The 18,637-nt window shown below is 42.1% G+C and overlaps 1 protein-coding gene across 3 annotated transcripts in view; it reads right to left on the bottom strand.

Annotated features, from left to right (window-relative positions):
* Nucleotides 1-18,637, bottom strand: part of ADARB2 (adenosine deaminase RNA specific B2 (inactive)) — a 1,079,460-nt gene that overhangs the window by 365,066 nt on the left and 695,757 nt on the right. For all 3 annotated transcript variants that reach the window (XM_073677647.1, XM_073677648.1, XM_073677650.1), the window contains exon 5: nucleotides 14,579-15,483. In XM_073677647.1, the coding sequence (XP_073533748.1) occupies nucleotides 14,579-15,483 (905 nt within the window). The remainder of the gene's footprint in view (nucleotides 1-14,578; nucleotides 15,484-18,637) is intronic.

Genomic DNA, 18,637 nt, shown 5'->3' with positions numbered 1-18,637 from the left:
AAATTAACTTTATTTTTCCCAGGAGCCACTGGCTTTCAGTCATGCAGACGTGCCTGGAGCCGCTACAGTCACCACTCACAGCACTGAGAGTGACAGCTGTAAGCACGTCCCTACACTGCGGGGCTAGCTGTTAGTCAATGTGCCGGGGCATGCTTATAGCCGCTGCTTTCAGTCCAGCAGTATGATTACGACACTGGTCTGAATGGTGCACTCTCCCAGGAGATAACCAGAGATAGTTTTGCCTCTGCTGCATTGAAGGAGCGCCAGGGCACTGAATCTGGCGGGATCAATTGATCTAGCCAGCTTTGGTGCAGCGCTAGCAAGCCCTATAGAAAAGAGCTCTAGTGCACAGTTTTCCTTGCCCAGAAGACTGGCCACCTCTGACAGGCTGCAGTGTTGGCCGGTAACCTAGGCAATAAGCAATAAACAATAAATTTAAAAATCCCTTGAAGAGGTTGTCCACTATTCTTTGATTGATGACCTATCCTTATGGTCATCAATATGGTCATCAATGTCTGATCGGCCGGGGTCAGACACATGACACCCCTGCCGATTAGCTGTTAAAGGTGTCGATGGCGTCGGCCCCGGCAAGAAGTAATCATTTGCGGAGCTGGCCGTCTTCTGATAGTGGCCGCCATAGGGTACTACACATCTGCCTCCTATTGATTTGAATAGGAGGCAGATGTGCAGTACCAAGCCTCGGCCACTAACAGAAGATGGAGCAGCTTGGCAAGTGACCACTTCCGACCACCAATAAAAGCTGATCGGCGGGGGTGCTGGGTATTGGACCCTGGCCGATCTGACATTGATGACCTATCATAACAAAAAGTAGTGGACAACCTCTTTAATAATGAATTTTTAATAACAAGTAGATTTCAAAGTTACTTGTTTTTACACGCATTTCACAATATTTACAAATGATGATCATCAGAATAATCCTTTAGCAGTAAGAAAGAAATCAAAACAGATCTTTTGACAAAATACATATACAAATACATATGAAGGTAACATAGACCAAATGCATATGACAAAACTCCAAAACTCTCGGAGATGGAGCTAAAGCAGCAAAAGGCAGATATCTTCGGAAATAAGGTAAGGGCTTGTAGATTCTGCATGCCCATCCATTAGAGAAGCCTCTGCTAGAGTGGTCTTACTCCTCTCTCTGCATTCAGAACACATGTGCAATTGGTTGAGCCAATAGTGAAATAAAAGGAATATTTGCCACCTAATAGGGCACTCGGCTGACAGTTATCTAAGGATAAGGCCATCTGAAGGTGATCTAGAGTCATACAAGTTTTGCTTTCCCTGGGACTCCACATCAGGTACATGAGGAATGCAACCCAAGACTGACCAAGTGATCACGACTGATCTAATATAGTGGGGGCTCGTAGATGGACACTTGTCTTCTGATGTCTAGAAAAATAATGGCTTCAGGAAAGTGTGCCACCACACACGCCATGCCTGTCCAGAAAATGACCATCCAGTTCCAAATTTAATGGGTTTTCTTCAATTATAATATTAACAGCCATCAATATAATAGCTCCCTGAAAAAACTATTTGTAGAATTATACATCCTAATTTAGACATTGACAACTAAGATTCTTTTTACAATTCTTGACTTCACATTTGTAGAAGAAGCGACAAACGGGGAATATACAAAGCAAAATATTCAGAATTCTGTCACGTACAGTACTGTGCAAAAAATGTAGTACATGGCATTTGCAAAATCTGTTATACATTATGCTGCCAATATTTTTCAATAGGAAAAAAGAGCTCTGACCACAACAATCCAGGTTTATTGGTTTCGCAATGATTGCAAGATTACTGGATTTTTACCATAGGGTAACATTAAAAAAAATGTGAAAGTCATGGGAATGCTGTGATTTTACAGGCACTTGCATGTGAGAATGGAAAGTCTTATCCTTAAACACTTCCTACAGCAATCTTAATGTGGTGATGGCTAAGAGGGTTGGAAAAATGTGTCAAATTTATTAATGACATGCACATCTTTATTGGACATAAAGTATGTGTTACTGTACCGCAGCCATAAGATGATATAACTAGAGTTGAGCAAATCATTTGGTAATAAACTGAATTTGTCACAAATTTTTGGACAGATTCAGACAAATCGAACCCAGAACTAAATTTTAAAACTCATCACTAGACATAATATGAAATATGATTTTTTTGACGCTGCATATTTTCTCTACGTCAACAAAGCAGCATCTTACAGTTCCAGCAAAATGGATGGGAGTTATAGAAATCTCCTGACCACTGTGCTTTTTTCTATCCTCAGCGTAAACTGACCTGCGGTGCGTGTTTGAAATTAGCAACATGTCAATTTCTCTTGCGAATACGCTGAGATGTGTAGATTTTTCCCATACACTTGCATTAGTGTTTCCATGGCGAAAATGCATAAAAAATGGGTGACTACATCAATAAAGTTTAATCAAAGCCAAATACCAGGAAGTATCAAAAGCAAAGCAGCTTTATTTAAAACATGACAAACCAGAGACGAAAAATGCAACATCAAAAATGCAATAAAAACGCATGTAAAAAAACGCACACAAAAACACAATGAAAAAAACCCCGTAATTAACTTAATTTACTTAATGGGTGGAGAAAATCTGCAACAACAAAAACTCACCAAAAGCTCATTGTGGGAACGTAGCCCAATGAAGACTAACAACTTGCACAAATACTATCATGCCTAGAGATGGGTGTACCGGACAGTCATTGTCCGGGGCAGAATGTCGAACACGGACTTTCTATGGGAGGCCGTTGCAGTATTTGGAGTCTGGAGACAGAGAAAGAGAGAGAACGAGAGAGAAAGAAAGAGAGAAAGAGAGCGCGAGAAAGAGAGAAAGAGAAAGAAAGAAAGAGAGAGAAAAAGAGAGAGAGAAAGAGAGAGTGTGAGAAAGAGAAAGAGAGAGAAAGAGAGAAGAGAAAGAGAGATAAAGAGAAAAAGAGAAAGAGAGAGTTAGAAAGAAAAAGAGAGAGAGAAAGAGAACGAGAGAGTGAGAGAAAGAGAGAGCGAGAGAAACAGAGAGTGATAGAAAGAGAGAGAAAGAAAGAGAGAGTGTGAGAAAGAGAGAAAGAGAAAAAGAAAGAAAGAGAGAGAGAGAAGAAAAAGAGAGAGAGCGAAAAAGAGAGAGAAAGAGAGAAAGAGAAAGAGAGAGAAAGAGAGAGAGAAAGAGAGAGAGTTCGGCATCTTTTATTTTCAATGGGGTTCGGGTACTTGCTGAAGTTCGGGTACTGTTCTGGTACCTGAACTGAACTTCCAGCGGTCCGCCCATCCCTAATCATGTGCATCATTTGTGAAATATGGTGTCATTTCTGCCATTTTCACTGACTTCATACAGAGTAGTATACAGAAGTAGTTTCAGCACTGATGTGTAAAGTTAGTCCCCGTCCATGAATCTGTAATACAAGGACCCTGGTCCCAGCAGCTGATACTTGCTGTAACCTGCAGGAACACCTCCTCTTGAGTATGGAATGGGAAGATATTTTCTAGCAAACAGCTGTACAATCAGTAAGAATGAATGTCGCTTTCTCTTTGATGTTATGTTTGCCTAATCATTGCTGCCTTTCCTATTTAATGAGAGTGATAAAAGCGTATTTAACAAGCTCTCTCCTCGCTGAGAGGAAAACGCCACTTTTAGACGCGGACAGCGGCATTTTGGAGAATTTTGCCTATAAAAATCAAAAGCTGGCTCTCATCAAAAAGATATAGTGGGCTGAGAGTCTATAGTTCATCATTTAATCTAAAGCTAATGAATCCTTATGCTTGTATTTACTGTCACTATAAAGGATATCGCGCTTCATAAATGCAGAGAAAATTACAATTTAAAATGACTTTACTTCCTCTACTACTTTCCAAATACTAATTATGGTCATACATTAGTGGCGATTGTGCATGAGTCCCATGACATTCGTGCTATTAAATTGGGGCTAGATGCCTGTGTAAAAGGGAAACTCTGGTCCAGGTTCAACGTTCATGGGGTATATAGAATAAAATTACCTAGTGTCCTCCTCTGCCATTAATTTACCCTTTTAGGGCCTCACTCTCTTGTCTCTCTTGTGTTGTCACAGAATGTCCACAACACTTCTCAGACTACCTGATGTACACTGGGCTTCAGAAGCCTGAGACACTCACTCTGATTTTATTGATAACTGCTGTTCACCTGCAGCCACCACTAGAGGGAGAATGCTGCAATAAAACAGTATGCAGTCAGCTCACAAGCTCCCCCTAGTGGTGACTACATGGAACCAGAATTTTATCAGTTAAAGGTAACCTGTCTGGTTGGATAACACCAGATATGGGGTTATGAAGGTGCCCGGTCGCTGTACTGAAAGTGTGTCATCCGGGGGGGGGGGGGGATTACTTTATTTCTCCCAGGAGCTACTATCTTTCAGTCATCCAGGTGTGTCAATGCAGCTTCAGTTACTGCTGAGAATACAGTGAGCGGCAGCTGTAGACACACCCAGGTACTTTGACTGACAGCCACCTCTACTTTGACTTGACTGACAGCCACCTCTACACTGATGCTCTGCTGAGCTGGCTGTCAGTCAGTGGCGGGGTATGCTTACAGCCACTACTCTCGGTGGTGTGAGCAATGGCTGAAGCTGTGCTGTAATGCCTGTATGACTGAAAGCCTGCAGCTCCCTGGAGGAATAAAGTTTATTTCCTCCCTGTTGCCGCACTTTCAATGCGGCATCCGGGCACCTTCATAATGCTATTAACCTGCAGATTAGTGTTATCCGACCTGACAGGTTTCCTTTAAGTGTATGTAAAAAATGGAGCTTGCAATCTAACAAATAAAGGTTTATTATCAAATTATTTAGCATGCAATTTTGATGTTAAAAATGACGTTATGACCCTTTACTCAAAACTCACAGGACATTTAGGGCTGAATGGGGGAATTAATATAGAAATGGCTAAATCCAACAAATAACAAATATCAATTGTCCAATGATTGCTGCCAGTGTCAATCCGTATAGTGACGTCCCCTATTGAGTAGCATCGCTCACTTGTCAATTTATTCGTCCATTTCCAGGAGTAATAATAGAGGGATGGCACAGCACAGAGTTTTAAGTAAAGAGGCTGCAGAATTGGGAATCAAAATATTTCCTAGAATAGACATGAAATACTAATTATTATTTTTACATTTTCTAATGAAATTTAAAAAAATAAATATTTCTATACAACAATCTAAAAAAAACATAAAACATAAGATAGACAACTTCAGTGTTCTATAATTTTGGGTTTGTAAAAACTGCAAATGTTATTTATAAGATGTGGAACTTTCTTGGCTCTTGTTAATTTATGAGAATATTAATTATAGGAAAGAAAACCTCTTTTCACGCTGCATAAAAAATATCACAATTACGACCTAAGCCCAAAGCCATGACGTTCAGACGTCTACCGTACATCCTCTCCGTCTTATCTCAGAATCTGTGCACACACGGCTTAGCGCTGTAATGGTTAAATCTAAATTTAAAATCCAAACAGGCTCCTCTGGCACCGTGGGCTCCTCCGCCATCTTTTACACTCACTTTCTTAATTAAAAACTGCTTGTAAATCAAACTCGAAATCACGTCTGCATATTATCATCTGATGAAATGAGATCTTATGCCCTCTTTTAACTCATCAACATTCATTAGCATTTACCAAGCTCACATTCACACTGACACACCAGTAAATACTTAGTACAGTGATAATTTCTTATGAGTGATTTTTATGAACTTTAAATATGGCATTAAAGAGATGGAAATATGCCGCCCTAGGACAAAGCCTGACACGCCACTAATCTCTGCAAATGTGGTGTTTGTAGAAGGAGGACTGTACATACACAGCGTGTGATTGTTGGTGCCGAGACCTCAACATGTGTAGGATCATTGTCTGCAATTACAATTACATTATGATGTGACTGTTTAAAAGGGGAACTACCAGCGCATTTCATAAGTGATCACATCCTAACTGATCGTTTGGATGTGGACAGTTGTGCCAGGGGACAAAATGGGAATTGGAGCTGAGGAGCAAAATTTTTGGACCTGCAAGTCAACCATCATCCTGCAGGTAAGGAATTACATCTATCTATCTATCTATCTATCTATCTATCTATCTATCTATCTATCTATCTATCTATCTATCTATCTATCTATCTATCTATCTATCTCTATCATCCATCCACCTATCTATTCATTTATCTATCCATGTATCCATCCATCCAAACGAAAAAATGAAGCAGCATAAGCAAAAGTACAAGTATAGTTATTAGTTCACAGGTTGCAACCCACCAACCTATGGTACATAAAAAAAGCAAAACAATCACTCAATAGCAAATGCCATGCAAAAAAATTACCTTGACAAAGGCTCATTTGCTCGTAAGCCAACTGTTCACATAGGCCAATAAATACACAAGGTTTTTTTTGCTTGAAATTTGCTATTGAGTGCTGCCAACTATTTTTGCAAAACTATTCAGGGGCAAAATATAAGTCCTGCTCACTGTAATATACATCTTTTGATGTTCGGAGCACAGGAAACGCTGGGTCAGAGCATAGAGCAGCTGCATAAATAAGAGAAAATCCAACTCAACAGATTGTGAACAAACTTTTTTCTTTATTCACCAAAAATGCTCAATAGAGGATAAAACAAAGTCAGCGATGCAAGTTATATGATATGCAACAGTGACGCGTTTCAGGTAACTGTATACACACACACACGTATATATATATATATATATATATATATATCTATAATATAACGGCAGATGCGTGTCTCTGTCTGAAGCCTTTATAGACTGCGCAAGTGTGACACGCCTACGCAGTCTGGCTCCAGACAGAAGAACGCATGGAGCTGTTACATGTAAGAGGAGAGTGTTTTTGGCGCCGGAGATCACGGTATGCGTAGACATTGAACGCATACTTACATACTTACCTGACCGGGAGAAGCATTGCCGCGGCGCCTCTGTTCGCCGGAGACCGGGGCAGGAGTGAGGCGTCGGAATCGGCACATGTGCATAGCGGTATCCAGCGCCATTTTACTGAATACACATTTGAGGTGTGTAAAATGGCGCCGGGCAGCGCGGTATGGGCACGAGCGTACTCCGGCGCCGCACTCCTCCCCCGGCCTCCGGTAGAACAGGACACAGCAGCATTGGAGCACAGGGAAGAAAGGTGAGTATAAGTGTTTATTTTTTTGTATGTGTGCAGCGTGAAAGGGATGAGGGGCCATACATACCAGGATTGAGGAGTGAGGGGGCCACACATATTGGGGGATGAGGGGTACCATACATACCAGGATTGGGGGATGAGGGGTGCCATACATACCAGGATTGGGGGATGAGGGGTGACATGCATACCAGGATGAGGAACGGGGTGCCATGCATACCAGAATCAGGGGTACCACACTTACCAGGATTGGGGGGGTGAGAGGACCATGCATACCAGGATTGGGGGGTGAGAGGACCATACATACCAGGATTGGGGGGTGACGGGTGCCATGCATACCAGAATAGGGATGAGGGGTACCATACATACCAGGATAGGAATGCGGGGTACCATGTATACCAGGATAGGGATGGGGTACCATACATACTAGGATAGGTATGCGGAGTACCATGCATACCAGGATGAGGGATGGGGTGCCATGCATACCAGGATGAGAGGTACCATGCATACCAGAATAGGGATGAGGGGTACCATGCATACCAGGATGAGGGATGGGGTGCAATGCATACCAGGATGAGGGGTACCATACATACCAGAATAGGGATGAAGGATACCATGCATACCAGGATGAGGGATGGAGTGCCATGCATACCAGGATGAGGGCTACCACACATACCAGGATTGGGGGGTGAGGGGACCATGCATACCAGGATTGGGTGGTGAGGGGACCATTCATACCAGGATTGGGGGTGGGTGAGGGGTGCCATGCATACCAGAATAGGGATGAAGGGTACCATACATACCAGGATAGGAATGCGGGTTACCATGCATACCAGGATAGGGATGGGGTACCATGCATACCAGGATAGGGATGAGGGGTACCATACATACCAGGATAGGTTGCGGGGTACCATGCATACCAGGATGAGGGATGGGGTGCCATGAATACCAGGATGAGGGGTGCCATACATACCAGAATAGGGATGAGTGAGTCATACATACCAGGATTGGGGATGAGGCGTGCCATGCATACCAGGATGAGGGATTGGGTGCCATGCATACCTGGTTTCTGGGATGAGGAGGCCATACATACCAGAATTGGGATGAGGGGTGCCATGTATACCAGGATGAGGGATGGGGTGCCTGCATACCAGGATGAGGGGTACCATACATACCAGAATAGGGATGAGGAGTACCATGCATACCAGGATAGGAATGTGGGGTACCATGCATACCAGGATGAGGGATGGGATGCCATGCATACCATGATTGGGGGATGAGGAGGCCATAAATACCAGGATGAGGGGTACCATACATACCAGAATAGGGATGAGGGGTACCATGCATACCAGGATAGGAATATGGGGTACCATGCACACAAGGATGAGGGATGGGGTGCCATGCATACCAGGATTGGGGGATGAGTAGTGCCATACATACCAGGATGAGGGATTGGGTACCATACATACCAGGACTGGGTGATGAGGGGTGCCATGTATACCAGATTTGGAATGAGGGGTGCCATACATACCAGGATTGGGGGATGAGGGGTGCCATGTATACCAGATTTGGAATAAGGGGTGCCATGCATACCAGGATGAGAGATGGGGTGCCATGCATACTAGGATTGGGATGAGGGGTGCCATGTGTACCAGATTTGGAATGAGGGGTGCCATGCATACCAGGATTGAGGATGAGGGGTGCCATGCATACCAAGATTGGGGATGAGGGGTGCCATGCATACCAGGATTGGGGATGAGGGGTGCCATGCATACCAGGATTGGGGATGAGGGGTGCCATGCATATCAGGATTGGGGATAAGGGGTGCCATGCATATCAGGATTGGGGATGAGGGGTGCCATGCATACCAGGATTTGGGATGAGGGGTACCATGCATACCAGGATTGGGAATGAGGGGTGCCATGCATACCAGGATTGAGGATGAGGGGTGCCATGCATACCAAGATTGGGGATGAGGGGTGCCATGCATACCAGGATTGGGGATGAGGGGTGCCATGCATACCAGGATTGGGGATGAGGGGTGCCATGCATACCAGGATTGGGGATGAGGGTTGCCATGCATACCAGGATTGGGGATGAGGGGTGCCATGTATACCAGGATTGGGGATGAGGGGTGCCATGCATACCAGGATTTGGGATGAGGGGTACCATGCATACCATGATTGGGGATGAGGGGTGCCATGCATACCAGGATTGAGGATGAGGGGTGCCAAGCATACCAGGATTGAGGATGAGGGGTGCCATGCATACCAAGATTGGGGATGAGGGGTGCCATGCATACCAGGATTGGGGATGAGGGGTGCCATGCATACCAGGATTGGGGATGAGGGGTGCCATGCATACCAGGATTGGGGATGAGGGTTGCCATGCATACCAGGATTGGGGATGAGGGGTGCCATGTATACCAGGATTGGGGATGAGGGGTGCCATGCATACCAGGATTTGGGATGAGGGGTACCATGCATACCATGATTAGGGATGAGGGGTGCCATGCATACCAGGATTGAGGATGAGGTGTGCCAAGCATACCAAGATTGGGGATGAGGGGTGCCATGCATACCAGAATTGGGGATGAGGGGTGCCATGCATACCAGGATTGGGGATGAGAGGTGCCATGCATACCAGGATTGGGGATGAGTGGGCCATGCATACCAGGATAGGAATGAGGGGTACCATGCATACCAGGATATGGATGTGGGGGGGGCATTCATACCAGGATGAGGGATGGGGTGCCATACATGCCAGGATAGGGATGAGGGGTACCATCCATACCAGGATGAGGGGTACCATCCTTACCAGGATAGGGATGAGGGATGGGGTACCATGCATACCAGGATGGGGGTGAGTGGTGCCATGCATACCAGGATGGGGGTGAGGGGTGCCATGCATACCAGGATTGGGGGTGAGGGGTGCCATGCATACCAGGATTGAGGATAAGGGGTGCCATGCATACCAAGATTGGGGATGAGGGGTGCCATGCATACCAGGATTGGGGATGAGGGGTGCCATGCATACCAGGATTGGGGATGAGAGGTGCCATGCATACCAGGATTGGGGATGAGGGGGCCATGCATACCAGGATAGGAATGAGGGGTACCATGCATACCAGGATATGGATGTGGGGGGCCATGCATACCAGGATATGGATGTGGGGGGCCATGCATACCAGGATGAGGGATGGGGTGCCATGCATGCCAGGATAGGGATGAGGGGTACCATCCATACCAGGATGAGGGGTACCATCCATACCAGGATAGGGATGAGGGATGGGGTACCATGCATACCAGGATGGGGGTGAGTGGTGCCATGCATACCAGGATGGGGGTGAGGGGTGCCATGCATACCAGGATTGGGGTGAGGGGTGCCATGCATAACAGGATTGGCGTGCCATGCATTTCAGGATTGGGGATGAGGGGTACCATGCATACCAGGATAGGATAGTGGGAACAGGATGGGGGCAGCACAAATGCCAGGATGATGCCAGCACAAATACCAGGAGGGGGCAGCCCATACCCGCATGGGAGACCATATACCAATAAAAATGCTCGCCACCCGGGCGTAGAACGGTTTCAAAAGCTAGTATATATATACACACACAATATTCACATTATAGTACATATATACATAACACATTTATGTAAAAATACAATTAATGTATTATCTACCCAAGAACTCAAAAAAGCACAATTTGTTAACATATCCTACTAACCAAAGATGCATTTGTATTGTACTTTTTTTTACTTTTACATAAGCATCAATATGTGAGGTCTAGTTTTCTGAGAGATGAGCTATATTTTTTTTATATTACACTACTATTCAATTTTTAAAGGGTTAAGTGCAGAAACAGACAGTGCCATTTTTATTTACTCCCTTTACTGACTAGCATGTATAAAGTTCTCACTATAGAATTATGGCGTTTTAAGGATTATGGAAATATGTCTGTTATTACTGGTTTGTGATGTTTTAGTTTATATATTGGAATCGTTTTTGCACTATGTTAGTAACTGTAGAATAAAAGTACATATATATTCAAACTCACAATCTATGGCGAGCCACAGGGTATTTTCTCTACCTAAAAATTCCAATAGCATTCTTCTTTAATATATATATATATATATATATTTATATATATATATATATATATATATATTTATATATGGCAAAAATTAAGAAACCATTGCAAAATTTTCAGTTTCTCTCATTTTTCTCTTTATAGGTATATTTTTGAGTGAAATGTACATTGTTGTTTTAGTCTATAAACTACTGGCAACATATCTCCGAAATTCAAAGTTAAAAATTTGGTATTTATTTGCAGCAAATGATAAAGCTTCAAAATACTAAAAAAGAAACAGTGCTTTCAGACCTCAAATTACTCATGTTTTAACTGTGAAATCAATATTTGGTGGACTAACCACGATTTTTAATCACAGCTTTCATTCGTCTTTCCATGCTTTCCAATAGAAAACTGTTCAGTGGTCTCTTAATTTTTGCCAGAGCGGTATATATATATATATATATATATATATATATACATATATTAAGGAAGAATACTATTGAGATTTTTAGGTGGAAAATATACTCTGTGGCTCGCCATTCATGTTTTTGCCTTTTATACCATAGATTGTGAGTTTGAATCCTGAAAGAAACTACTGTAACTACAATGTAAGAGCCATGAGACTATGGAACTCTCGGCAACATGATGTTGTAATGGTTGATTCACTACAAAAGTTCAAGAAGGTCCTGGATGACTTTCTTGACAAATATACGGTAATATTACAGGTTATTGGTACTAGATTCTGTGATGGGACGTTAATCCAGGGAACCAGTCTGATTTCCGTATGTAGAGTCGGGAAGGAATTTTTCCCCTAATATGGGGCAATTAGTATTTGCCCCATGGGATTTTTGCCTTCCTCTGGATCAGCGTGTTAGGTTATAGGCTGAACTTGATGGACTTAAGTCTACCTTCAACCTAAAAAACTGAAGGCTATAAGAATATGTTGACAATTAATTGAATATATGAGAGAATTCCTTGAGCACTGTCAGGTGTTGGAAAGGCCGCTCCACCACCCTCCTGTGTTATTGGAGGAGACCCTAATCAGGAGGTGACAAATATTGCAGCATCATGTGTATGAAACTAAGAAAAGAACGTCAGTGTCAGCAAACACCATTCAGAATTTCACAGATCAGCACCATGACCTGGCCGCTGGGCACCTGTATCAGTTGCCTGGCGGTATGACTGTATCTATATCTACCAGCCGTGCTGTTCACTTTCTACCGGTCTTGCTTTCTCTAGTGTTAGATGCCACCTGCATTAATGGAGGTGTTTACCTGCTCACATGGGTTCTTTCTGTACATTTGCTTGTAATTCTTTGAAATTAATTAAGATGGTTCCATTAGCTGAGCAGCTCAGACAAGAAAAAGAGAGAACAAATTCACAGTTATTTACACCTTGTCAGATAGGTGTAAATTAATATAAGACTTGGGCAGTTTTTTGTGATATAAATGTTGCTACAATTTTAACAAAACAAGCGCCAATATCAGAACATATTTCCCAAGTTGCCTGTGTATGTGTGGTTAAATATCAGAGACCCTGTTAATTTCATAGTGATCCTGTTACCATATAGTATTTTAGAACTAGATAACTTAAATTGTACTGGTCATGAATCCTGTTCTGTAGATGTTTTGTTATAAATGAAAAACATAACAATAAAGTGACATAATAAAAACAGAAACATAATAAAAATATCTATCTGAAAAGTCAATAAGCAATAGACTTACAACTGGTTCAACCACAAACACATAAGAATCCTGTCCTGTATTATACTCCAGAGCTGACTTAAAGGGGTTGTCTGGTCAAAACCGATAAGTCTGCAGTCACTCTGTGTGACTGCAGACTTATGAATCCCCCCAGCGAACGCACTGTGTGCTGCGGGGATCCGCCGGTTGCAGACTCGGTAACGGAGGGTATGTATGAGTTATATACATACCCCCGGCCAGTGGGCGTGGCCTCGCTCCATACACTTGTATAGAGCCGAGGCCGCGCCTTGTCTAGAGACGTGGAAGGCCAGTGGGCGTCTCCATCTAGAGGGCGTGGTCCGCTCAGTACAAGTGTATGGAGAGTGAGGCCGCGCCCACTGGCCTGGAGTATGTATAACTCATACATACCCTCCATTACCGGGTCTGAAACCGATGAATCCCTGCGCTGGGGGGATTCATAAGTCTGCAGTCACACAGAGTGACTGCAGACTGATTGGTTTTCGCCGGACAACCCCTTTAACAATTCTGCAGGCTGCAACTGGAAACTCTCCTCTGAGCATCGATATTACCCTACATTAGATTACCATACACTGTCTGGATCACTCTCTTCAGAATGCAAATCAATGAGGCAATGTTTATGCAGACATTGAATCAGAAAGAAAGAGGGAAATTTTCATTCTGAATCTGAAGAATCACAAACGCAGCGATGGACGCTAATACAGCTTTAACTCAGAATCATTGGCTTGAGGAACATGAAAAAAATTCAAGTTATTGACATGGCCTCAAAATTAGACAGATCTCAGTTTGATCATATGTGGGATGTGTTGGAAAAACAAGGCTGATACATGGAGGCTGCATCACAACTTACAGGAATTAAAGGATCAAAGGAAAGGTAGCCAATATTTGTTCTTATTTTATTCCTGTTGCTCCTCTGAGTTTGCCATTTTTCTTTTTCTTTTCAAAATCCGTCACACGGTTCCAGAGATATTGGTGCAAATTTTTATGATCTTTAAAAGGGGAAGTGACTCACAGGATCCTCTGGGGCGGGTCTATAGGCTGCTCTGCATAATTACCCTGTGAGCCACGCCCCCTCAGTAAAGACCATAAAAATCAGCACCAAATTAAAAGTCCCATATCTCTAAAACCGTATGGCGGATTAAAAACCCCCCAAAAAAACATATTATTCAGGGGATCAGCTGAAATAAAATAAGAGCAAAAACTGGCCACTTATGAACTGGTGACAAGTCCTCTTTAAATAATTTGTTAACATCTTAGTGACAGGTGGCACAGGTCACCTTCAGAGGTTTTGTGGAGTCCATGCCTTGATGGGTAATCCGATGTATTTGGGCAACTTGACAACATTATTAGTTTTAATGTTATACACAAATTTCCTAAACTTTCATAGTAACATATGTAGAATAGAGAAAATATGAGCAACACAGTAAATCATATACATAAGGCAACTAGGATTAATTATTATCATTTTGGTGTTGTGTAATGCTTCTCTATTTTCGAGCACCAACATTTAACATGTAAGACAAGGAACAGCGTCACTGAAGAAACATATTTGAGAAATGTATTTTATCACATGTTGTCTTTAACCTAAGTCTAGGCCATGATCTCTTACCTGTGATAAGTGGTTACATTTACTCCTGTTGGGTATGTGGCTGGTCAGCTGAATATTAAAGAGCGCCTGTAGTGCAGCCTGTGCGGCCTGGGCTTTGGCCAACTTCTTGCTACGTCCTGAACCTTCAAATGTCCTCCCATCAACTCTCATTGCCATTACAAAATGTTTCATATGCTGCTTCTCCACAGTTTCCGAAAGGCAAACATACCTCAGCCCAGGTCTCAGCTCATTTAGCATCACCACTGGGTTCTTCTCACTCTCAGCTGGGGATGCCATCTTGTGCTTGCTTTGTTTGGTATGGCCCATTAAATCCAACGTGTGGCAAACTAATCTCCCATGTCGATATGCACTGGAAAGCAATTCATTATTAACTGGGCTATAGCCTGGGAAGTGCTCGCTGTGTGTAGATGGTTCAAACTCCTTGAACAGAGTGTCTGGGAAGTCTGCCTGGTCAGATGTGAAGTCAGTCGATGGGTTGATGCAATTTCCCATTGCAAAGTGTGCTTGACAAGCATTTGGAAACTGAACAAATGATTTCAGTGCCAACTCGGCTGCCCTCATTTTTGCTTTCTTCTTTGTAGGTCCACTGCCCTCAAAAGTGAGTCCATTAACTTCCACAGCTACGGAGAACACAGGAGCGTGCACAGGGCCAGTTTGGGAAACTATTTCATATTGCAGATCAGGCTTTAGTTCGTGAAGTTGAACAAGGGCATTTTTTGGTGTTACTGACCATGACAGTTTCTTTAGTATTATCTGTAGTTTGCAGAAATGACCACCATTTCCTTCCTCCAGTGGTCTCTTTCGTTTAAGACTGGTTGTTCCAACCTTCGGCCTTTCTATAGATAAAGCTAGGTCCTCTCGATTTCTAACATTTCGGTTTTCCTTTACCTCTGCACTGCTTGTACCTAAGTGTAAAAAAGGAAAAAAACACTGCCAGTCATTATAATACATATTTTACATATTTATGATGTATCATTAGATAGACTTCACCGTTCACAACCTTATTGACATAAATATTTAAAGTGAATTCATTTTCATTAAAGGGTATGTGTCATCAGATAATGACTGACAAGACTATTGCTTAAATAAGATTTTTATGTTAAATATATTGTTTAACAATTTTAGATAATTTTTTATGTTTTACATATATGATCTACAGAAAGAAAAATCTTGAAAAAATCTTGCAATTTTCCTTCAGGGTACAGGGTCTAATATTAGACTTCTACTTTCTGCTGGGCATATGGACTGACTATATGTTTTGTATATTTTAGAGTTTCTAATTTGAACATACTCTAATCTGGGCAAAACTCATTGTAAAGAATGAGGAGGGGAGGAGATTTGTGACATCAGCTACTGTGCATGGTGAATCCTGTGTTATCTACTATATAAAAGTTTATTGTAATCCTGTCTGTCATGATAATGAGACTGCTGAAAAGTCTTTTTTAAAGATCAGAAAGTTTGAGTCTCTCTGCAGGGTACACTAGGCGGGGCCTGTAGTAATTTGAAAAGCATCGGAGGGCAGGATGACAAATTAAGATAGAGACTATAGGACCGCTTATACAGACCAACCGGTGGCATGATACCACCACCGATCAGTAAATATTTACTGATTGGCAGTCATTAATGGCTTATTTATACAGGCAGACTATGGTAAATGATTAATACCGAGCGATCGGTAATAGTTTGATCAGTGTGCATAGGCTACCTTGGTTCTCGGGAGTACAAGTCCTGTTTACACAGGACAATTCAATGCCAAGAATGGTGATCTTTTACCTTGCACAAAAGATAATTTCACCCAATGAATGTTTACTCAATCATTGGGTGATCAATATAGTGCTTACACTCGTTCACAATAATATTTGAGTGTAAATGCACCTTAAGGCCATATTCACACACTCAATATTTGGTTAGTATGTTACATCAGTATTTTTAAGCCAAAAGCAGGAGTGGAACAATCAGAGGAAAAGTATAATAGAAACACGTCACCACTTCTGTATTTATCACCCACTCCTGGTTTTGGCTTACAAATACTGATGTAAAATAAAATACTGACCAAATGCTGAACGTGTGAACGTGGCCAAACACAGCGTCACATCATGGACAATATTATTAATAATAATAAAAAGAGACATTTTTTTACCCCAGCCCTTATCTTGTCCCAGACCATTCGACCACACCTTCTCTTGTACAGAAGACTAGATCTGTCAGAAGCCTTTGTGCATATGTGACTTGCAATGATTGTTAAAGAGGATCTTTCCTGGCATTTTTCATGTTAAACTGGACACACAATGTACTAGTAGCTGCAGATTGTCATAAAAAATTTTTCTAGGGGGGTATTTGTTGCCTCTCCATTGTGGTGATATTAGGAATTCAAATATTTGGCACATGATGAGTTAATTTTCTTTAAGTCCAAATGGGCATTATCAGAGAGTGTTTACTGGGGGCATGTACTTTTACCCCTGTAGGATGCTGACCGTTCATAAGCAGGCAGCAACACACAGGAGAAAAAGAGCATGCCCCCCTCAATAACTTGGAACAAGTTTCTCAGTGTGTGAGATCTATTGATAGACAGCCTTAATCTTGTGGTCTAACTTCATACATGATTAGAAAGTTCTGGGAGTAGAGCACAGATGACTAAGATCTTTCAGATAAGGGCATGGCATTCATTGTGGGAGGAGGGTAAGCACAGCTGAGTTTAGCTGTGTCACAATACAAAGCTTTCTATCAGCTCTCCTCTCATAGCACTGTCACCTCTGATGTACTGCCTCTCCTACCCAAACTGACTGTAGAGAGATGAGAGCTCAAACGTGTTAGTGATCAAACTTATATCACTTATCTCTGTTGTGCAAGAGCAGAGCAGGCTGTCATTATATCTTACACAGGAGTAGCGTGTTCTGAGCTATTGTGGGGCGTATTCTTTTTCTCTTGTATGTTGCCTCCTGCTTATGATCTGGCAATGTCATACAGGGGGGAAAGTCCATGCCCTGATTAAAAACTGTCAGATAATGACCACTTGGACATAATAAAAATTAACTCATTAGGTGCCAAATGCATTGATTGCTAATATCACCGCAACGGAGAAGCAGAATAAAAAAAAAAAACATAAAGCTTTATTCCGCTCTGCAGACACTATTACATTGTGTGTCCAGTTCAACATGAACAATTTGATGAAAGGTCCTGTTTAAAATTGTGACATGGTTGGTGACTTCTCTTCCACATTATGGAGGGACAAAAATTTTGCCACAGGACACATCGTGCTCCTTTAGATTTGATACATTTTTTAAACATTTATTGAGAAGTCAATACCTTCAGAAGCAGCATTATCAAAAATGGAGAACGTCAGATTATGAGTAAAAAAGAAGAAAATTGTGTACCCTCTGCTAAGAACTGTATATCTCACACATTAGCGATGCAAGTTAGAATTAGGATTTCATCAGATTATTTAGCAAAAGTCAAATTTTAAACACAAACCACTCAAGAATAGTAAGTATCCAAAGGGTATTTTTTTTGCTTTTTTTCCTAAACTACTTAAAACCTCCTACTTTATCTTTCAGTATTCTCCTGTAAACATGAATGGAAAACATGGAGCTGTAAATTGGAAAGTTTTTTCTGGCTTTGAAAGAGAAGCAGAAAATTGGAGCGGAGATGAGTGAAGGCAGCTTGCACGGTTCAGTTGATTCAGGATTCAAGAGATTTTCACAGTATCAATGTCCAAATTCACCTTGTGAAATGGAAAAACAGAGTCTATGATTAATAACCCCAGTTACAACCCACACACAAATGGTGAAGATCAAAATATTATAAAATATATTATTGTGCATCCCTTATGGCATCCGTTGCTGGGCTTAGTCAGTCTAGGTGTAGAAGTGATAATATTTGGTCACTCGCAAGTTGTGGTAACATTTCCGCATTACCCCAACTCGTGTGTGTGACTGCAGTGATATCCTGAGAGAGAAGATGACTTGCAATGATTTTTAAAATTGTGACATGGTTGGTGACTTCTCCACATTGAGGTGGGGCAATAATTTTGGCAATGACATGATACTACTATGACTGACA

Source organism: Phyllobates terribilis, unplaced genomic scaffold (assembly GCF_046119375.1).
Source record: "Phyllobates terribilis strain yellow unplaced genomic scaffold, ASM4611937v1 Scaffold_4__5_contigs__length_816908805, whole genome shotgun sequence".
Taxonomy (NCBI): domain Eukaryota; kingdom Metazoa; phylum Chordata; class Amphibia; order Anura; family Dendrobatidae; genus Phyllobates; species Phyllobates terribilis.
This window is presented reverse-complemented; position numbering and strand designations above follow the sequence as displayed.